General features: G+C 35.9%; 1 protein-coding gene across 13 annotated transcripts in view; it reads left to right on the forward strand.

Moving 5' to 3' along the window:
* LOC142353434 (twitchin-like) overlaps positions 1-23,168 on the forward strand; it is a 238,763-nt gene that overhangs the window by 140,896 nt on the left and 74,699 nt on the right. For all 13 annotated transcript variants that reach the window (XM_075405674.1, XM_075405670.1, XM_075405667.1 and 10 more), the window contains 18 exons: positions 521-727; positions 1,226-1,351; positions 2,226-2,696; positions 3,398-3,496; positions 4,090-4,231; positions 9,235-9,392; positions 9,900-10,054; positions 10,781-10,910; positions 11,452-11,754; positions 12,118-12,305; positions 14,457-14,571; positions 14,993-15,124; positions 15,557-15,718; positions 16,220-16,350; positions 17,297-17,450; positions 18,177-18,578; positions 18,902-19,102; positions 21,499-21,653. In XM_075405674.1, coding sequence (XP_075261789.1) covers positions 521-727; positions 1,226-1,351; positions 2,226-2,696; positions 3,398-3,496; positions 4,090-4,231; positions 9,235-9,392; positions 9,900-10,054; positions 10,781-10,910; positions 11,452-11,754; positions 12,118-12,305; positions 14,457-14,571; positions 14,993-15,124; positions 15,557-15,718; positions 16,220-16,350; positions 17,297-17,450; positions 18,177-18,578; positions 18,902-19,102; positions 21,499-21,653 — 3,431 coding nt within the window. The remainder of the gene's footprint in view (positions 1-520; positions 728-1,225; positions 1,352-2,225; positions 2,697-3,397; positions 3,497-4,089; positions 4,232-9,234; positions 9,393-9,899; positions 10,055-10,780; positions 10,911-11,451; positions 11,755-12,117; positions 12,306-14,456; positions 14,572-14,992; positions 15,125-15,556; positions 15,719-16,219; positions 16,351-17,296; positions 17,451-18,176; positions 18,579-18,901; positions 19,103-21,498; positions 21,654-23,168) is intronic.

A 23,168-nucleotide genomic window follows, 5' to 3' on the forward strand; every position in this document is an offset into this window, starting at 1 on the left:
CAGTTTTATCATTATTGGTCAAAAAAGTCTCATTGGTCCATAAATCAGTAGTTCGGTGGACCATTATCTTTGGTGTTCAGTCAGGTGGCGCTCCACTCGGCCTCTCCGTGGCCGCTACCCCCTGACGGGGAAGGAGGAGGTTAATGCACGTGCCTTGGAAACTTCGAGAAAATAAAGGATTATAATAATGAAGGATTAGAAACTAATCACCCAAAGCACGCCCACATCTCATGATCAATTTAATTATTTATAGACCCGATAAAGTTGATATTAAGAGTACATTTTAAGTATTTCATCCCTAATGTCAACTCCTTACTTTTTAAGTTCTGTTTCTTCTCAGGTCACGTGCTGTATTTTTAAAAATTACGTCATTTGTCTATGATGCTCATTGTTTCTCGTCTTTTTAATTTTGATCATATTTTCAATGTTTGCCAAACTTTAAAATGATAGTGTCTCGAAACTGCCAGCGAGTCAAATCTGGCAAAAAAGCATTTGTGTGCAAGGTTCCTTGTTTTTTCAGATCTCGCTGGATCTCCTGGGAAACCAGAGGTGGAGGAGGTGACCAATTCCTCCGTGAAACTCAAATGGAATGCACCTGAGAACGACGGAGGGTCCAAGGTGTCCCATTACGTCATTGAGAGGAAACCCAAAAAGAAGCCAGAAGATGATGAAGAAGTGGACGAAGATGAAGAGGAGCCAGAGTATGACGAAGTTATGGAGTGCCAGAGTAAGGAATCAATTTCACAATCTGTCCTCAATTAATTAACTTTTCAAACTTTGTATCAGATTCAATCGTCAATATATCTGATGATATTTTGCATTATTCTCTCGTATGGTTCATATTTTATTGAGGTAAATTTATTGAGGTATAAATTGAGTAAAATGAGCGGGTTGTCTATGTCGATTTTTCAAAAGCGGAGAATGGAAATTTTGATCAACGTTTTCTATTTATGTTAAATTAGTTCACATTATATTAACACTTTCTTTTTGCCCCCCCCCCCCTCCCGTGTTTTTTATGCCCCCACTATTAAATTATGTATTTTTTATAGCATGCTACTATGTAAAAAATAGCCAGTGCTCGCTCGCTCCTTGAGGGCTTAAAAGTTATGTGCCCAGCAAGCTGGAGGGCTGAAACAGACTAGATCCAAAACTACTGTCTGACTTAGTAATACTAAAGAAATGAAGTGTTTGATTAATAATACTACTAATTTGTGATTCATTTCAGCTACTGACTGTCTGTTGAGAGATCAGCCGTTTGATGAGGTGTTCGACTACAGAGTAAGGGCTGTGAACGAGGCAGGCGAGGGACCTCCCAGCAAAGAGACCCAAGTCCGGATACACGAACCAGAAGGTAAAAGAACCTGCGAGATCTTGGCATTCCTGGCAGAATTTGAAATATTAAAACCGCCCCCCCCCCCCCAATGTCACGTAGAACATGGCCCTTGTTGTACTTGCCTTTTTTGTTTGCCCTTATTTTTGAACTTGCGTCTTTAATGATTGCTTAAGCTCACACTCATAAAATTAAATTTAAGCTCAACTTTTGAAACAACTGAAATTTGCTCAACTGAAAAACTGTTCTCTGAACCGAATCCTATTACGTTAAGGCCATACCAGCTGTTAAGATTTAAATTAAATGTATGAACAATGATTTTTAATTGCTCTTGAACGAAGTTTATAGCAATTATTGTAAACGTGTGTGTCTTTTTTATGCAAAATTTTCGCTTGACAATTTTGACTTTTCGAGTGACTTTTACGCCCTTGACTTTTTGCGTTTCTCGTGATCTAAAATTCTCTCGCAATCACAATTTCAAGCAGCTGAATTCAATTGGCGGCAATTTAATATTAAAAGTCAAATGAAAAGTGTGCCGAAACTGGTGTCATTTTTACTTTAAATCTTAATAGTGGTATATGTTAACCTCTAATGTGGTTATTTGAAGCCCACTATTAAACTTATTAGTCCCATTTAGTCCCTCCGACGTTTAGTCGGTTATGTTTTTGTACTTGTTTTCGGAATTTTGGGTTTCAATAATCGTCTCTTCATCTCGTATAGTCAACTTTTAATATATTGCTGCATTATTTTAAGTAGATTTCAATCAAATATTTTTTTTAAAAAATTTAAAATTCAAACAAGAAATTTTCCGTGGTCGATTCAGCACAAACTATCGTGATTAAATCTGATCAGATTATATGACCTCATTCTTGATTCTTCGTTTTTTATGTTTCAGTTGCTCCCGAGCTTCCCGAAGAAGTTGATGACATCGTTGGAGAAGCCCACAAACCTCTCGAGTTCCGAGTTCCTTACGCGGGAGGCAAGCCCAAACCGACTGCCGAACTCAAAAAGGACGACGAACCCTGTGACGACTACGATATTGAGGTGTTAGATGACGAAGTCGTGTTCCGACTCAAAGACCCGAACATGAACCATTCGGGCGATTTCACTGTCAAGTTGAAGAACCCGTTCGGTGAAGCAGAGACCAAAGCTAAAGTCAAAGTTCTCGACAGACCCCTCCCTCCTGAGGAGTTTGAACTCACTGAAGTTTATAAAGAGGCTGCGACCATGCAATGGAAACCTCCCAAAGACAATGGGGGGTCTCCGGTTACAGGGTACAACATTGAAAGGATTGATCACAAGCGAGGCAACTGGGTTCCAATCGAGACCAATCATCCTGCCGAGAAGTACAATGCTAAGAAATTAGGTAAATACCCACTACAATTGTTTTTTTTAAAGATGACTAAATTAGTAACGTGTGTTTACAAACATGTCAGAGACAAAAAGATCCAGTGAGAGTGCGCGAAACAGTCCAAGACAACATAAGCTGTAATAATCGCCAGATTAAAAGCTGACCGTATCAGTTAGTAAACAAAATTTAAGAATTATGCTTCTGATTAAAATTGTGCGTAATTTCGGCTAATTGTCAACAAATCAGCGTATTTTATCCGGGACTGTTTTGACAGGGACTATTTTACGAGAACAGTTTTGTCTGTTCAACCATTAGTACGATAGATATCTGCTTAGATATTGCTTGTAGGTACATCATTATGTAGGCAGGTCAAACTTTGATCAGCCTGCATTAAAAAAGATTTTTTTCATTTTTCTAAGTCCTCATAAGATTTCTATGACTGGAATGAATTCTTTTTGAACCCGTTTGGTAAAGGCCTTCTGTCCACAAGATATCATGGACTGAAGAGTTTTATGACCTCTTCCGACCAGTTTAAGGACCTATGATTAGTTTTTAGGAAATACTTTGTTAGTGTAAGCCATTTAATTTTCTTAAGCAGAAATTAGTAATAACTGGCCTAATTAGTTTGTTGAAGCTTCAAATAAATCTTCATAAAATGAAATTCTAAAACCGCTTCAATTTTTTTCAATTTCCTACCTGATGTGTTGTTGATTTAGTTGAGGGTAACGAGTACACGTTCCGAGTGTTTGCCGTGAACAAGTACGGAGCTAGTGACCCGGCAGAGACGAAGAGATTCACCGCCAAAGATCCATACGGTATGTTTATTTCTAAATGAATAAACCTATTCTGTATAATGTGTCTCATATTTTCTGAGACCTAAAATTTTCGAAAGCTCCACCCTCACATTTGTACATGTAGTTGTGAAAAATTTTTTTGCCATCAATATGAGTCAGAGTAGAGTATGAAATTGACAGTTGTATTTGTTTTCTCGGACACCCTAAACTTGCAGCTGAAAATAATGCTGAAAAAAATATAACTACATGATAAAATGTATATTCATGTACTTATTAATTGCCGCAGTATCACATCCAAACCCAAAAAGTAATTATTTTTTAATCTTTTTGTTTGATTGGAGATAACTCACTTTTTCCAACTGTTAGATATAGGTAGATTTATAAGATGAGTTCCCTGTGAATCGAAACTTGATATATCTTGATTAGAAACATGCTAAAACTTGACAAATCTTGATAAAATCTTACCAAGATCTTGTCAAGATTTACCATGAAATGTTGGAATTTCAAGTTCTTGGCAAAATGATTCAAGTTTTGCGAGAAATTTCAAGATCATGCATGTCTTATCAAATTGTATCAAGTTTCGATATACTGGGTATGTAAGCGTATTGTTGCAGAGGTGAGCGAGGCGCCTGAGAATCTGAAGGTGGCTGAAGTGAGTAAGAACCATGCTAAGCTCAAATGGGATCCACCCGTGGAGGACGGAGGGTCTCCAATTACCGGATACTTCGTGGAACGACAGATTGGAAACACTAACAGGTTAAACACTTTCTGAACTTAAGGGGGGGTTCGTCTAATTTTGGCCGATTCGATAAAATTTAGAAGAGATTTAAGTAATGGTTACGTGACTCTGCTTGAAGTCACTGAGAACTTCTGGCGGCTATCCAGAACCGCGAAGCGAATCGAGATACTAAGTCAGAATTTTGAAGTGACTTCTGCGGAGTCACGTAACCATTGCTTAAAACACGAAACGCGCACGCTTTTAAATGACAAAAGTCTAGGGAAGTCAACTTCTGGCTACGTAAGAACTGGCATTTTAACTTCTGGCATTGCAGACTTTCAGCCTTTTAAAATATACATGTGAGTGTTTTAAGAGATTTTTTTATGTAGAGGCACTGGAAAGTCGTTTCAATCTTACAACTAGTCATTGGGTTGGGTTGTTAGGCTATAGGCTGCCAAAAATGAATCTCCCTGTTGATGGAAATATCGTGCAGTTTAATTCACATTTTTCCGCAATATTGGGATCTTTTCTGCTAGCGCCCCCCCCCGCTTAGTTAGGCACCCCCATTTATAAATGTGTAAACATATTGTTAAAACTACGTAATCTTATACGTGAACATATATGAGCAATATGCATTTACTAAAAGCTAGCACAGCTATGGTTTGAAAGAATTACGTATTCAACCAAAATTTGTTGCATATAACGTAAGCATCAATAAAAATTTCTGTATTTGATCATTTTTGGTGTTTTGGCTACAATAAGGGCTTGATTTTTTAAAACTTCTTAAGGAAACTATTCTAAAAGTGCCTTCAATCTATCTAGACACTCTTGCACTCTTGTTTCAATGAAATGCAAATATCGCTGTCACAATTCGCGAAAACTTAGATTTTGGGGGGTGCAAATTTAACGGCTATATAAGGCTGGGGGGACGCTAGCAGAAAGATCCCAATTTTGTTTAACATTTTTGCGCGTGTTTTGCATGAAAAATTGTTCATTATCTAGATACGAAAGTATTCAAATGTAAATAAGAAAAAGCGTTTTTAATAGCCGCAAAGTGATAGCTGGGACTATTATTGATCTTCTTTTAGTTTTTACGACTTGAAGAGGAATTTTGGTTTTCTTGAGGTTTGCTACCGGAAGTACTATTCGTTTAGACAAGTTCTTGGCCTAAAAGCGGAAGCGAGCAAAATTGACTTGTGAACTAATTTTTTCGGAGCGAGAAAATTTTTTGATTGAGCGCTGCGTTTAGTGAATGACTTTTTGACTTTGAAAAGTGTTTTTGACAGAATGGTGCAAATAGATAACCATTTTAAACAGTTTTTAATTGCTCTCAAACGAAGTTTGTAGCAATTATAGTCCTGTCGGTCTTTTTTATGCAATTTTTCGCTTGACTGATTTTTCGTCTGACACTTCCTTTTCGTCATCAAAAACGTGATAAGAAGGTAGCGCACAGCGGGCTCTAAGTGCTCTTGGAGTTTTTCAGCTCTGTTTTGGAGACTTATACTTATGGTGCAAAGGGCGGTTCTTAGAGGTTGAAGACACCCCCACTATTGCCCCACCCCCACCCACCGCGCGGTTGCCTCCCACCCCACTGTTGCTCACCCCTTCCCTCCCTTCACATTAGCCCACCGGTGCCCTTCCCCCCCCCCCACGTGGCTCCTGATGAGCAACCGATCGCTAAAAACCCGCAATTTTATACTAATTTTCACAATTTTTTTCAAGCTTTTTGAAAATTTTTGTCATTTTTGAGTTCTTCCAGCTCTAGGTTTTAAGAAATCTCCTCTAGGTTTTATAATAGGTTACTGCATGGTTTCTAGTTGTATTGGAATGGTTTCAACAATTTAGCATCACGAATTTTTTAATTTTTTTGACAAAAAATGCAAATTTTTTCAATTTTTTAACATTTATTTTTCATTATTCACGTATTTCGAGATACAGGAGCCAGAAAACATCCTTTTGGGTTTGATTATAAGCTACTGAAAGATTTTTTGCCAGGGAATAGCTTTTAAATTTTTAATATGACAAATTTTAGCAATTTTTGCAAGGGATTTGCTTTTTGCAATTTTTTTCAAATTTTTGTTTTTTATTGTCATCATTGAGGTTTTTCAGCCTAACAGAAAATTTCCGTTGGGTTTTGATAATAAGTTGGTGAAAATTTTTTTTGGCCGTGGATTAGTTTTCAACTTTTATCTCCAATTTTAGAAGTTTTTTTTTGCTATTTTAACTTGCTATTAGTTGCTGCAAGTTTTTTTGAAATTTTTTGTCAGTTTTTAGGTTTCTCCAGGCTCAAGAGCCGCATATCCTCCTTTAGGTTTTGATAATAGGTTGCTGCATAGTTTCTATTTGTAAAGGAATGTTTTGCAAGGTTTTAATATCAGTAGTTTCTTAAAAGATTTACATTTTTTCAAGTTTTTTTTGACTTTTTAAAATTTGTTAATCGTTTTTTCCGGCACCTGGGTCTTAGAGACCTTCTCCAAGGTTTGATGATAAGCTGTCGCATATTTTTTAGAGTTAATGGAGTGATTATAAATATTTTATTGACCCCACCTTAAGCGATTTTTGATAAAATTTAGTTTCTTTTTTAAATTTTCGGAAAATTGTTATTAAGTTCCAAGTTTATGGATCTTTATGAGCCACTGAAACTATTTAGAGCTAGAATTAGGGATACTGGATAGTTCCGTGGGACAATGAAATGGTTTTTAAGATTTTAATATCTTGATTTGTAGCAAGATTTTGTTGAAGTTCGCAATTGTTTTCAAAATTGTTTTCAAATTTTTTTTTGTCCTTTTCGAGTTTATCGACCGTTACACCGTTACTGACCAACCAAGCTTTTCAAGTCTTGCAGAGTGGTTGCTTGACATAATTCCAGAGACGAAAAAAGTTTTGAACATTTTCACTGCGGAATCTGAAAGCTTTTCTTTTCAATTTTGCAATATTTTGCAAATTTTCAAAAAATCAGTTTCTTTTAAATTTACTAACAAGGCTGGAAAACTAAAAGTTCCGGAGTCGAATCAAGTTGAAATTAGCCTCACTTAAACGTGGCTAGCTACTGACAAAGCCAACTGCTTGTCGGTCGTTTGAGAGCCTTTCGCCCAACGTTAGTTGGTTATGTTTTGTCTAATTAACCCAGTTTTTTATTTGCTTTTTGTGGAAATAATTTTTAGTCGGTGCTCTATAGTATGTAGCCCTCTGAAAATGATACCACAGTACTTTTTGAGTGCCTTACAATGCCTTCCAAGTTTAAAATGGGCACGTTCATCTCATTTTTTGTGAATTTGTCGGTAGGTTCCATTTGGTCACTTTTGGATCTTTAGGCCGACTTTGTTTTCGGAAGTTAGCGCAAATGGACAATTCTTTTTGATAATTTATGCGTTGAAAGCTTCTTTTTGACGCGAGATAACTTTGTTTTATAAAATTGTACACATTCTATTCCGGTTTTGGGAGCTTTTGTCCCATTGTTATCAGTTTTTTTGTTCGTTTTCGGTTTTATGTTCTAGAAAAAATCTTCTTATACACTGTCAGTGATCCTAATTTAGTTTCTTTAGGTAATTGAGCTGTTTTCTAAAGATAAGTTTTGGAATTCTAGTGTGCCTCCATTTTGAAAATTTTTTTTGACATTTTTTTTGGAAAATATGGCGATGTTTGGAATCTTTCAATTCTGTTTTTAATATTTTGATCTATAGAGAAGGATTTCTTTAAACTTTAAGAACCTCGAGAATTGAATATTGTCTGTTTTTCTCTGCTTTTTACGATATGTTGACATTTTTTTCGTTGTGGCACGTATTGTTCTACCATGTTCCTAAAATCTATATTTTTATTTGCTTTGCTTTTTGTCATTTGCTAAAAAAAATAAAAAGTTTTTAGAGTTTTTCTAGATTTTTTTTTATTTTTGTCTGCAATTGGTTTCTTTTAAAATGATGCAGCGTTGAGATTTCGAGAAAATTCTCATAAAAGTGTTGACTGAATATTATCTGCGAATAGTCTTTCTGTTTCGGTTTTGGTATTCAACCCATTTTTTGGCCTCTGATTATTCTTCTGTTTCTTCTGTCTTTCTCATGGTTAACTTAATTTTGCGGAAATTTGAACCCAGATGTCTATAATATCTGCAACAGAGGAGAAGTCCTACTCCTATGACTCCAGATTGAAAATATCTTCGTTTTATTGAGTCCTAATGTTTTGAATTCTTGATTTTGAAAAAGTTTAGTTTTGTTTCCTAGAATATTATCTGCCTCATGCTTTAACAAGGAGTATTTTGGGTGGTAGAGTTGATTGTTTAGGTCTAGTTTCCAAGGTAATGGTTAGACTGTAAGTACGGATTTTTGTGGAATTCGGACGCTTCGAGTGGTTTCTGGAATTCTTCCTGCTAAATTTTATGTTCCGTCGTCAAAATTTTTGCTACGACCATATGATGTAATATTTCCTATGACGTCACATTCACTTCAAATCCGCTTTTTGTTCGTGTGTTCAAGCAATTTGAACTGAATTGCGTGCGTGGCGTCTTTTTTCACTCCTAGTTGAGCCACTTTTTTGTTAATTCGCGGGAATAAATTTTTGGTCACACATGACCTAACTCACTCTCAAAAATGACTTCCTCACTCTGAATGTGACCTTTCTTGACTTTTATTCAAATATATTAGGTCAAGTGAATGTGTGTCACTCCAATTGAAGGTTATTTGAGCTCAGCTAATAGAAGCAGCAATAAGTTAAATAGATCCTTAATAAAAATGTAACGTCTCAGCTTTTAATAAAAAAAGAAATATCTTTTTGGCCTGTTTCTTTTATCATGTTTTTGAGACTGCACATCTACGAAGCTATTGCGGCCATTTTCTGGCAATTTGCCAGCTATGTTTTTTATATAGACGAAAACTCGATAGAAGAAGGCAGTTAAAACTTGAAGTATTAATTTTCATCGTTTATCGGCCGTCTGATTTAACGTTTAAACTTATCGGATTGATGTTAGTAGGAGTATGGTAAACGTAAAGTAATAGTTTCTTATGTGTAAAAAGTATTCACAACAGTAAATGCATGTTTGGGGTTGTAGGTGGCAACGTGTGAACAAACAGCCTGTGAAGGACTGTGAGCTTGACATTGATGACTTGGTCGAAGGCCAAGAGTACAAGTTCAGAGTATGTGCAGAGACAGCAGCTGGACCAGGAAAACCAGCCACCACAGATGAAATTGTGGCTAAGGATCCGTTCGGTAAGACCTCATTTGACCTAAAAGGCAATGATCAAAATATAATACCAAATTCATACCCTAAGTGTACTGAAATTTTGAAAAGGAATCCCATATATAACGAAAAAATTGTTTTTACTATTTTTTAGTTAACTGAAATTTGCTCAAATAGCTATAGCTAATACCCACAATCTAATACGGACCTGATACCAACATCTGTGCTTTAGTTTTGAAAAATGCCATATTTGTTTAAAAAAAGATTTATTTTGAACGATGCCGTTGATATAAAATTGCTGTAAAAGTGTGAGGAGAGCTTCGCTCAAGGGAACAAAAATCCACGTCTTAATTTATTTCAATCATTTTAGGTGAACAAATTTTCTGAACAAATAAAATCATAACTGCTGTGATTGAAACATCCTCAATTATGCTAAAATAAGAAAGCTTCCGAAATAAAGTAGTTCTCCTAGTTTTGCATTTCCAAGTTTGAAATGTCAAAGTACTTCAAATTGTGTATTGTTTACTTGTTTACAGTGAAGCCCTCGATCAAGACAGACTTCCTCCGTGACCAGACTGTGAAGGTGGGTCAGACACTCAAGGCCACAATCCCCTTCAATGCCGACCCACCTCCCACTGTCCAGTTCAAACTGCCAGACGGAACCCTTCTAAATGACAAGCCAGATGCAAAGGTATAATAATAATTTTTGAAAAACTTAATTGTTTTTGGTAACCCTAATATTAATTGTTACCCGTTAAAAGCGTTACCATTATTACAAAGTTATTGCAAACCAACGGTTAAAAGTTCCCTGGTTTATTATGTAGAAATTTTGAAAATTTAATCAGAAAAAAAAACTCAGTTTCTGTGGAACAATTCCAAAAATCGGATAATTATTAGAAAGTTGTTTCAAATAATCAAAAAGAATAAGCCATTCTCGATTAATTTTAGATTGAGTTTGAGTACCCAAACGTGACTGTCGATAATCAGGTTTGAAATTTTGTAATCCCAATCATGTTGTACCAAAAACTTAGAAAACTTTAATGACTGTACCGATATTTTCTAGAAGAACAGTTTTGAACAATTAAGATCACAACGCTAGCTTATTCAAATATTTTTTAATCAAACCTTTTTTGATTGTTCTAACTCTAGTCACCTGTCATATCCAGATATTTTAATTTTAGCTCTATTCATCTGTCATATCCTTTTTTTTACTCTAGAAATTTATCAAAAGATATATTTTTTGAAAGCGCAGAAGAACCAGATCCAAACGTTTTTCTAACTAGTAGTTTCGACTTCAAAACGAACAACTATTTAAATATCATTTTGAAGTGCAAAATTGCACTGACAGCTGTTGTTGTTGAAGTCGCGGTTTTGTTATTCATGATAGGTGCCATAATCACGTGACTTTTTTGTACAGGTTGACGTCGCGAATGGTCAAGCTGTGTTGACAGTGCCAAACTGTCTCCGAGACTGGAGCGGGCCAGTGGAAGTAATCGTCAAGAATGACTTCGGAGAGGACAAGGCTCAGTTCAACCTGAACGTCAATGGTGGGTAGTCCAATCGGCGCATTTTGACCTTAAATAGATAATTATGCTGGGGATTGCACATCATAAGTTCTCTTATGACCTAGGTCTTCCAGATTTGGATCTCGAAGATTGGAAACTCCTGTCTGCAGGGTTCGAGGTCTTGTTTGGAAAGTCAAAAAGTGGTCGGATATCAATAGTTTCACCGACTGTCTTCTTTAAGCAACCGAATCGGAGAAATGTTTTAAACAGTTATAATTACAAAATAAGTTTTTCCAATTAGGTATCAAACAGTCAACTTAAAGGTCATAAATAGGTGAATTCATTCACAATTATGCATTTGAGGAGACAATGAAAATAGCTAACAAACCTGTTAAAGTGAGGTCTCCTGTTAGTCAGAAATAGTTAAGGTTCTGATTATTACTTAACTCACCAATTTCATAAAATGCTGGCGCTTGACTTCATACTCTTACAATAACTTTCGACTCAGTATATAAAGTTTCCCGTGAAAATTGAGAATAGATCTATTTCAAAGTCATTCACATCTAAAATCATGATTGCTCAGGTCCTCCGAGCAAACCCGAGGAACCGATTGAAGTCGAGAACGTCTCAAATGAAAAGATCAAAATGAAATGGAATGCTCCCAAGGATAACGGCGGGGCTCCTCTACTGAGTTACGTGGTCGAGAAAATGGACGAGGAACGTGGCACTTGGGTCCGAGTGGGTTCCACGAACGAATACACGACCGAGTTTGTAGTACCCAACTTGAACGAGAAACAGTCGTATAAGTTTAGAGTGACAGCCGAGAATGTACATGGACCGAGCGTACCTGCCGAGTCTAAGTCAATTGTTTGCAAGAATCCTTTCGGTTAGAGTTCGAAACAAATTTCACAACGTGATTAATGATCTTTTCTTTTCATTGATTAATTTTCTGTTTTTTTTTTCATTGACAGAAATTTTAAGGAGCGTCTTCACAAAATTTGACTATTTTGTTTAATGTGTACTTTATCAAGTAAACGCAGTGATAAAATGTGTCTTTTCGATGTTTTTTTCAAGCTGTATTAAACTAAATTGTTTTGGATTACAATTATTTTTTTAATCGTTTTTACAAAAAATTATTTGATTTGTGGAGAGTTTTATAGGTTAAGTCACCATCAAAACAATGAGAAAGTTTTATCCACGAAAATGTTTATCAAACATTAGATCCATCAAGGTTAACATCTAAATGCAGATCCTCCGAGCAAACCGGGCAAGCCAGAACCCACCAACACAACAAAAAGCTCCATCTCGCTCAAGTGGGCAGAACCAGAGTCAGATGGAGGGGCCCCAATCAAGGGGTATATTGTGGAGAAGAGAGAGAAGGGAGACACCCGGTGGTCAAAGGTCAACCGAGAACCAGAACCAGACTGCACTATTAAAGTCAGTGTTGCTAGATTCTATCAAATTTGACTTTTCAAACGTTTTAGAAATTGCACAATGCAAAAGTATATACAGGGCTTTAGTGATATTAAGTTAGATCAGTAACTGTCGAGGGATGTCTCTTCACACGAAAATAGAACAAAATCGGAAAAACCTATGTGAGAAAAAAAATCTATAGTCCGACCAAAACTGATCAGAAAAAAAATCAGTTCTGGTAGGATTAAGAACGACGAGATCACTTTATCTATTTCCATGTGCACTATTGTACCAAGAAGCTAAGTACAGCAAAAATGTTCGCTCTTTAAATATTAATTATTTTCGCTAAAACGTCCGATTTGTGCAAAGTTATAAAATTTCGAAGTTTTACGATTTTTTTGTTTAGTTGTACAATATGAGTTGACTAAAAATAGCTTGATATAACGATTTAGTATACAGCGTGCATACAAACTTTGCCGAAAAATGAAAAATAACAGGATCAAGGCATCTCCATTGAAAGAAATGTGCAAGTTATTCGAAGAAACGGAACAAGATATCTTGATTAAAAAACACTTCGGACATGCGCTGACTTTTTTCCTCTGCTTAAATCCATAATAATGAGCTTTTTGCAAATAATAGGATTCGGAGGTGCTGGAATGGTCACCAAATTGTCCCAATCTCAATCTAATTGGAGAATATTGATCGACATTTTTAATGCAACAATTACGAAAAAAGACAGTTCTGTGGCAAATTTTGGAATAAAAATTTTCAGAATAAAAGTTACTCATGACTCTTTCCGATGTCATTGGAAACTTGTCTGAAAACTATAGAAACCGTCTGCAGATCTTAAAAAGCTAAAGCTGCAATGACTCGTTTCAGGAGAACATATTTGAACTCAGTTTTTGAGTGCTTACACTTAACACTGTTAGACTCTTAAAGCATTTTGTTGCTTGTTTTAAAAAAACTTAAGGTTTACGTGACTTTGTGGTATCATAGGGTATCTTCAAATTTTGTTAGATTTTTTCAGAATTTTTCCTCGAAACATTGACTTGAGCTTTTGGAGTATAACAGTGATTTTGCATACTTATGTTTATGATAGGTTTGTGACATTTGGAAATTCAATGAATTCAAATATTTTTTTTGCAAAGGTTCTTTCAAGTTGTTTTCTATTCCATCACTAGAGTAAAAAAAATGAAATTGAATTTTTGTTGCTCATATTAGGATGAAAATTGAAAACTGAACCGTACCATTTGTTTTTTCTGTATAGTTAACGTGACTAGGTGAAGTCACAGAAATCGGAACATAATTTTGCTTATTTTAAATCCGGCATTAACTAAATAGCAATAACTGGCATTGTAGAATCTGGCACTGCTGAGATCTGGAATTTCGAAAACTTGCGAGTGCAGTTTTTATTTCACTATAGGTAGTAATGAACTACATAAATTCTTTTTTCAAATTTGGGTTGCTACCATTCTGAGGGGTAAATAATAATAAACAATTTCTTGTAGCCTTCTTGGTTTCTTTCTAGGCCGAGGAAATAATGGTATGTATCTTTATCAACTGCTATCACGTTGCTTTTTCAACGCTTTAGATGCAGTAAAATACGCCTTTTCACCCTAATTGATTCATTTTGAGCCTTGCTCAAAACCTTTATTCTGATTTTTAAAAAATGGAAACATGAAAAAGTTAACTTTGGAAATCTCTCCTTTGCTCTGATCTGTTGTAATTTCTGATTCGGGATATTTGATCTTGCTTCCGCACCGCTGCGACATTTTTTTCTTCAACCACTTTGCCGAGGATTCCCTGTATTGTGGACTAAAAAAAGGAATCTTTTTTATCTTTTTTATTAGACCTCGCACAACCCCAGTACGCTAAGCCCCCCCCACAGTTATGGAACAGGTGGCATTACATAGTAAATCAATTTTGGGTAGCATAGAAGGTGTCCTTGGGCGCTTGGTGGGTGCAAATAAAGTGCACCAATAAGCTGGGGACATCACCAGCAAGATCCAAAATAGTCCAAGATGGTTGGAAATAGATTCCAAGTTCGTATTTGTTTCCAAATCCGACTTTGATTCCAAGTCCAACTTTGTTAGATTCCAAGTCCGACTTTGTTTCCAAGTCCGTATTTTGGTTTTGCAGTACCATTACAGTCAACTGAAGTTCCTGTAATTATAGGTGCCTGGATTGAACCACATGACAGAATACGAGTTCAGAGTGCTGGCAGTGAATGCTGCAGGACCAGGAGAGCCCAGTTCCAACAGCAACCCAATCATTGCCAGGGATGCCATAAGTAAGTGGGAAACAACGTACTCAGCATGCATATCGTCTAATCATACTATGGGCGGGTTTTACAGACTAGACTTTCTCTGTACAATTGCATATTTTGAGGACTTTTTAAGCTGAAATGGCCCATCACTATTAACAATTAACGTTCCCATAGATAACCTATAGCCCCCCCCCCATCATATTAATTATACCATAATGGGGCTATAATTTCATGGGGGCTATAATGGGAAAGACCAAACAAGTCTTCAAAACAGCTATTTTTTTATTCCTGAAGTCTAATCATATCACATAACGTTTCTGTTCAGCCCGAGGTTTAATTTTGTTCTTCTGTGTCCTACAATGAAGTGACATGTATAAAATTATGACTAGAAGTATACTTGGACTCACTTTGTAATGATGCAAATATTATATTGTAACTTTTTCAGGCAAATCTGAACCACCGGATGACTTGCAGCTGGACAAGGTGACAAATGACTCAGTGACCCTGTCTTGGAACCCCCCTCTCTTCACTGGCAACTGTCCAGTCAACAAATACATTGTTGAGAAGAAAGGAAAAGGTCAGCTACTGATCACCCTCTCTACTACCATGAACAAATATTTTTTATAGTTCTGGCTAGAATTTTTCAGTTATCGATGTTATCTGAACTGGTAAACCCAACAATGATATTGGAAAGACTAAGATTTGCAAGAATCTGCAACATTTCCATTTAAAATGACAATAAAATTTGGATCTATTTTTCTGTTTCGGCCGACAATTTTTTTTATAGCCCCACATACAAATTCTGTGGTGTGTATATAGCACGTTACTATGTAAAAATTTCAATTGCGCCTAGTGGGCATAAAAGTTATACGCCCAATGAGCTAAAGAGGGGTGCAGAATAGATCCAAAAACTTTACAGTGTGACTTGGCAACTGCGTGATAATGCGAACTTTGGGCAATCTGAAAACTAGAATACTCTTTGATGTATGTATGTGTTTGTGTTTTGTAGGAGACAAGGCATTCAAGCCTTGCAAGGAGACAGACAAGCCCAGTGCCACAATTGATGACCTTGAAGAGGACGAGGAAATTGAGTTCAGAGTGGCAGCTGTCAACGAGGCAGGTCGCAGTATGCCCAGTCCTCCACTCAAGGTCAAGGTCAAAGAACCAGAATGTTAGTATTTTTCGTGCAATTTGGTTTGAGCAAATTTTCAACATCTAATTATGAAAAAAATATTTCAATTTTTTTTATTCAGAGCAAACTTTTTGCATTCAATTTTACCATCATTCGCAGCAGACGAATACCCTCTTGAAAATACCCCCCCCCCCCCCGCGGAAAAAAATGTACTAACATTGATAAAAGATATTCAGACAATATTACTCTTTAATAGTCAGCTGGGGGGTCCTTCCGTTTTTAATATCAGCTGGGGGGTCCTTCCGTTTTTAATATCTAAAATATCTAAAATTGGATTGGTTTTTTTCTGAAATCGCTTGAAAACATAGGCCTGTCATTATGAATTGAAAAGTTCAAAATCTGTGTTGTCGTAATTTTAGAAAGACATATATCTTAAAATCATCTGAACTGTCGGCACCTGTCCTTTTAAACCTGTATTTGAAGTGTGAACTCGAATGGTAACCTTTTCCAACCTGGATTTGAGATGAGAATGATTTTCAGCTCCTCCCAAGATATCGTCCTCAATTGGAATGAGAGACCAGAAACTGCAAGCTGGCCAGATGCTGAAGTTGTTTGTTGAGTTCTCTGGCTGTCCTGCGCCCACTCCCTCGTGGCATTGCAATGGAAAAGAGGTACACATTTTGAAATAAAAAATAAACAAAAAAAACTTCGTTGAAAATTTTGTGTCTATGCGAGGATATTTTGGTTCAACTACTGATTTCGTTTACCAAGTTTACGGTGAGATATTAAGCTTCGCTGTTGTGATAACATTACCAAACGCTGAAACATTTTAGAGTGAAACTGGGGTCTCATTGGGACAATACGGGAGTTGATTACTTAGTTTCCGAAATCTCTCGCTCTCTGAATGGCTATTTAGCTGAGGTTCAACAAGCAGAACTAAGCACGATGGATCGTTTCCATCTCCTGCAAAACAGGAGTGCTCGTCAGCATGGAAGTTTTAAATCTAGCATCACAATGAGACCACAGTTTCACTCTAACTCTAAAATATTTCAGCATTTTGTAATGTTATCACAACAGCGAGGCTTAATATCTCACAGCAAACTAAAAGAAGATAAATCTATAGTTGAGCCAAAAGGTCCTTGAAGTCTGCAACAAACAAATTATGTATCTATTTTTTCCAGAAATCTCAGGAATTAAACGTTAACTGCTTGATTATTGTGAAGCAGTAATGTTGAAATTGAGGTTGAGGGGGAAAACGTTAAAATTCAGATAACCATAATGATGCTCAGTTGAATGTTCTTACGGGTTTCGAACGTTCGCTTGTTTCAACTTTATCGAACAGATTATATAGGATATACTAAAGTGCAACTAGTTTTTGAACCTTCAGATACGGAACGAAAAAATTGACGAAGAAAAAACGACTTGACGAATAAGTTTAAATAAAAAATTGAATGAATGTCTAATTGTTTTTGCGGCTCAGGAGAAAGCACGTTGCCCTTTCTGTATTTTTTCAAACTTATAGTGGGAAAGTCAGTGTCTTTGTAATTGCCGCGTCATCTTCACAACCGGCTAATATTGCTCTCCTTGTTTGATTTTATTATTTGCATGATGTTGCAGGTGAAACCGAGTGACCGAGTTTTGATGGAAACTAAAAACGGAGTGGCTTCCCTAACAGTGCCTTCAGTTAGTAAACTGGAGAGGGGTCCATGGCAGGTCCAACTCAGAAATGAAGGAGGAATGGCTGAGGCCAAATGCAACATCATTGTCCTAGGTAGGCATATCAAAATATTTTTGGCCTAAAATTGAAAGGTTTTTCAAAATATTTTAGGCTTAAAATTGAAAGTTCTTTCAAAATATTTTTGGCCTAAATTTGAAAGGTTGTTCGGAGTATTTTTGGTCTAAATTTGAAAGATTGTTTGGAATATTTTTGGCCTAAATTTGAAAGGTATTTCAAACAATTTGTGGCCTAAAATTGAAAGGTCTTTCAAAATATGGCTGACATAAAATTGAATAAATGGAAATATCTATAGTATTGTGTTCTTAATGATAAAAGTGTTCTTAAACTTCTTTAAAAAATACCCAATGGTGAAGCATAGACGTGAAATATTAACGCTATTTTCACATTATTACTACTACTCTTTGTATTATCATTTAGATCATCAAAATTATACGCTCCTTCAAAAATTGAAATTCTAATGCAACGTTATTATTACTGATTTTGTGTTTATTCAGTTATATGATATCTTGTCATAATTCCGGTTTAATTGCATATTAATTGTTTAATTGCTCTCAAGCATATTGTCCAAAAATATATGTTTGGTCAAACTTTTGTGATTTTAGATGTCTAATTCTGTACTTCCTTTTTCTAGATATTTTAACTGCTGAAATCTTTGGAGCGCCCCATTGGAGCGCCAATAAAAAAACGAAAGACCCCCTCCCCCTAAAGAAAATTCTTATAGTTCTCATTAGATTCCTTGATCGAACTCTTTTTTTGCAGACACTCCAGGCCCTCCCGGACCAATCGAGTACCCAGAATATAGCAATGAGAAGATCACACTCAAGTGGACTCCCCCCACAGACGACGGTGGATCTGTGATCACAAACTACGTCGTAGCCAAACGGGAGACCAGCAAGACTTCATGGAACACTGTGACGTCATCAATATCCAGAACCACATACACCGTCCAGGGTCTCCTAGAAAAGGCAGAGTATGAGTTCAAAGTGTGTGCTGAAAACATTTATGGAACTGGTGAGCCATCAATTGGGGCACCTATTGTGGCCAAGAACCCATTTGACCCCCCAGATGCACCCAAAGCGTGCAAGGTCAAAGAAGTGTCGAAGAGTGGGGTGAAGTTGGAGTGGGAAAAACCCAACAAGGATGGTGGAAAACCTATCAAAGGTACAAATTTTATGCAAATTATTGTTTTCGAGGCAACATTAGACAAAATTTCCAAGAATTGAATTTGTACACGGTTTAAAAAAAGAGTTGTTGAAAGAAATTTTCATACAAGACTCTCTATCAGGCGAAAAGTAAAAAAAAACTGAAAAAACGTCAGTCGTTCTACAATGTTTCTCTTTTTCTTCACTATGTTTCAATGCTTAATATAAAGTAAATCCCGTCACTTGATCAATGATTTTGCTATTACGAACATTTTGCTGTTATCTAATATTTTGTTAATGAGCATTTTGTTTATCTAATCAACTTATTTTGTTATTATTAAGGATATGTCATTGAGAAACGCAACGTGCTGGACAATACCTGGAGCAGAGTGAACAGGGTTCCGATTCCGGATACCTCAGCTGCAGTTGATGACTTGATCGAAGACGAGGTGTTCGAGTTCAGAGTCATGGCCGTCAATGAGGCTGGACTGAGCAAACCTAGTGACTGTACAAGTCCTGCCGTCAAAATCGAAGATCCTCCAAGTAAGATTTGAGCTTAAGCTATCTATGTTTAAGTTATTACTGGTATGACAGAATTTTACAGCAATACTCCATTTAAATTGCGATCAAATATATTGGCCTCATTTTTTTAAATTCTTGTCTATAAAGGTGGTCCGCAATAATTAAACAATGGCAAATTTTGTTGACGTGGGTGAAATCAGCGTAGAATTTTAAAAACATCATTATTTTCCTTCACATTACCGTAACGTGGACTAGAAAACAAGCATAATTTTTACTTTTAAAACTTATTAAATTCCTTTTATAGTTGAAGCCTTCTATTCATCTTCTAAATTTTTGTTCCTGTGACGTTTCTGTTGCTATCATTTGCATAATAACGTCATATATTTCTTCTTACACAGAAAAACCAGGTATGTTTGAGTTTTATTTCTTGGTGCATATATAATTGTTTTAGTATAGTTTATTTGTATCATGTTGTCGTGAGAGATTCCCTTTAAATTCTCTAGCATGCTTTGATTGTATCATCTGTTGTTTGCATTGTTTTTTTATTTTGATCTCCAATTGTTTAGAATTTGCACCCGATGACAGTGAAGTATATTTATTACAATTTTTCTGATATATGCATTAAATCATATTTTGGGAGATAATTAATGGTAATATTTTCTCTCAGAAACCAGTAACTTGAAGCACACAATATTCAATGCTACTGATCTGCTTGTTAGCAAATGTAGGAGTCTTATGTAACGAGGAAATGAAATCTATGCTTGCTTCCAAAATTATTCATGGAAGAAAGAGATCAGTGGCATTTTTTGAAAGACCTTGTTTAGTACAGTTTTTGAGCAAAGTAGTTTTTGAATATGCTTGGGAGATTGGGTTTTACAAATAGAATTTCACTTTTAAGAAAAATAGTAAAAAACATAACATTAGCGGTATAAAATTAGAGTCGTTCAATTTCAATTGAAAACGGCGACAAATGGGCCTTTTCGATCTGATTTTTTAAAAAAAACCAATCAAAGTTAAGATGTTGCAACTTCTCTGCATTCTTGGAAAGAGAATTTTAGATTGTATTGAAGAGTTGCTTCTGAATTTTGAAAAAAATGATTGAAAACTCAAATTATTTCAAAAAGAAAGATGTTTCTGATCACATCCAATTTTCTATATTTTTCTTATAATACGAAAAAGTTGGCTAAGCATTGTTATACTCACCCCTCTCCTTTGGTGCTCATTGTTAAATCAAATCAATCTCAGGCTGAAACTTTTTGAAAAACTTAAAAGCTTTACATATTTGAACCATTACTTCTCTTTTTAATGGTCTTATTATACCAAAATACTTTGTCCGAGAATTTGAAGAAAACAATATCTACTTTGATGAATTTTTTACATGTGATCTCAGATGATATAAGTACTTCTCATTCAATCTGCCTTCGTTATTTCTTCTGGAACTTCTTTTTTCAACTATATGTCGGTAAAATATCTTGAATGTCAAAAACTTTGAATATATAATTTAAGCGCAATTATTGCTATTGGAACTTAACTAGCGGAAAGCAGTTTTCGTGGTTCTGGTTTATCCTGGAAAGAATTGTCTTAAAATTAGAAATTTTGTCTTTCATTGAACTTTTTTGCAACAAATAATTCCATAATCAACATTAGAGTTAACAGTTATATTATTAGTTTCATTAGTATCATGAGCCACGAAGCGGCTCGTAGATTATTAAAAGTTATTAATTGCTCTCAAATGATGTTTAAGGCACTTATTGTAAACGTGTGTCTTTCTTTATGCAAAATTTTGACTGTTTTTGCGATTTTTATGTCACGTTTTCACGCTCCACTTTTTCATTTTTGACTCATCTCAATTTCTCTCATTGTATGTTGGTAATATAGAACCGATTGTGAGCGGGTGCGGATTATTGCCGTTGTAGCCTAGTGGGTAAGAGTGCTATCCTGAAGGTCGAGCGTGCGAAGCACTATGAGTTCGGATTTATTGTACCCATAAAAAATTTTCTGAGCTACATCACAAAATTAAATGTCCCCCGCTGGTCGCTCAAGAGCATTTCATTCGACATTAGTTGGTTTATTTGCGTAAAAGAAAATTGTTCTGGGAATTAACATTTTGCAGTTATAAAATATATTTATTTAGACAACTTTTGATTTCAAGCATTTTAAGTATTGACTCAAGTTTTAGCAGCATTTGAATGTTAAGTTAAGAAACCAATTTTTATTATGAGCAGAAAAATTAATGGTTTTGTTGAGGCGATTTATTCTAAATTTGATTTGAGTGTTAGAATTATTATTTAAATTTTTGTCATTTTAGCGTTTTAACATGATTTGATGTTCCGTTGTGTACTCCCTTTCAACTTATTGCACCAAATAGATTATATCTTCGGAATTACTTATATTACTAATATTTTCCTCTATTTCAGTGATTCCTAGCCCTGACAAGGATGGTCTGAAGGATGTGACAGTGAGGGCTGGCACCTCGTTCCGTCTCACCCTCCGCTACCAAGCGAACCCAGTCCCAAATGTACAGTGGTACGCAAACAGCCGAGAAATCCTGCCATCCACCGATAATTTCAAGGTATCATTTTTGAAGCATGCTTTTTACACTATGTACTCGACTCTCAAGAGAGCACATTATAGCCCCCAGGTTAGTGGTTCTATAGCCAACTATAGTCCCCCATAACTACCTTAACTGTACCTTAAAAAGGGGCAATAATGAGAAAGCCCCCCCCCCCCCCCCCCACACACACACACACACACACACACACACACACACACACACTTTTGAACCCAATTGTACTGGTCTATTAGAACGCTTCGTGAAACCCGATTGTGTGTGTGTGTGTGTGTGTGTGTGTGTGTGTGTGTGTGTGCGTGAGTGTGTGTGTGTGTGTGTGTGTGTGTGTGTGTGTGTGTGTGTGTGTTGTTTATGTATGTGTGTGTGATTGTGTGTGTGTGTTTGTTTGTGTGTGTGTATGTTTGTATGCGTGTTCCCTTACCGAAAGCTGTATTTCAAGCAACTTTGACAGTTAAATGATAATTGACTGAACAAACTTTTATTAAAGTCAACATATTTTTTGTGAACATTTATTGTTGAAATGAAGTTACCTCGGCAAGAACTGTAGTTTCTTTGTGCTTTGCATTTCTGACCCTGACATTGAAAAAATGATCGTCTTGAAATTTTGGCTGTTCGCTTAGCAACCGAATTCGTCCAATGATTTGCCTCAAAATAAGCCAAGTAATCCCAAAAATGACTTTATGGTGTTAGTTATATTCGTTGCATTATGTAATGCAAGGCACTATTTTTTCCTATGTTGCTTTTTGTCTGGTATTGTAGTGTCTGAACGGAATAAATTTTGAAAAAAAAATTTGGATTACAGTTTTTGTAAAATTTTTGAAGTAGAATATTTTTGGCTGTTTTCGTTTAATTTCAAATAAAAGGCAATTTCGTGATATAATAGAAACAAGTATTGGTTGTTTTTTTTTCAAATTTGGACCAATTGCTCTTTTTGCTAAATGAATTGCCGAGCTTTGATTAAATGGTTTATAAGTTCAAGGTTTCCGGTATTTTTTTCCGCTTATCTTGAACACTTATTTATTGTCTTCAAATAAAAGGTGGTTTATATTGGTCTGAAAACTCTGAATGCAAATGTTTTCGTTGAGAACGCAGTTTTAATATTTTTAGCGATTTTTTTATTAGTGTGCTTCGGTACGAATGACCAACAACAATTATGTACGTCTTATACACAACTGGAAACTTAAGGTTAGAATTCGAGCGTTGAAAACGAAGTTCAATTTAGACAAAATACGAAGTGAACATCTAGGAGATCTTAATTTAAGCGCACCTGCATTTTATTACAAAACAAAATTTTTTGATTTTACTGGAATATTGTGCTATTAACAATGTGTGTGAATAAAAATTTTAGTTATTTTCGTTCTTGCGGTATGTTTCGTGGATGATGGCATCCTTATTGGTACCCACCAACAACTTTGCACAGCATTGAATTTGTTGACAAATTTGGGTGAGGGATGCGGTTTAGAGCTCAGAATAGAAAAATGTGAGCTTTGGTCACCTGTTGATCTGAACGCTATA

This window comes from Convolutriloba macropyga, chromosome 14 (genome assembly GCF_964194025.1).
Source record: "Convolutriloba macropyga chromosome 14, txConMacr16.3, whole genome shotgun sequence".
Taxonomy (NCBI): domain Eukaryota; kingdom Metazoa; phylum Xenacoelomorpha; order Acoela; family Convolutidae; genus Convolutriloba; species Convolutriloba macropyga.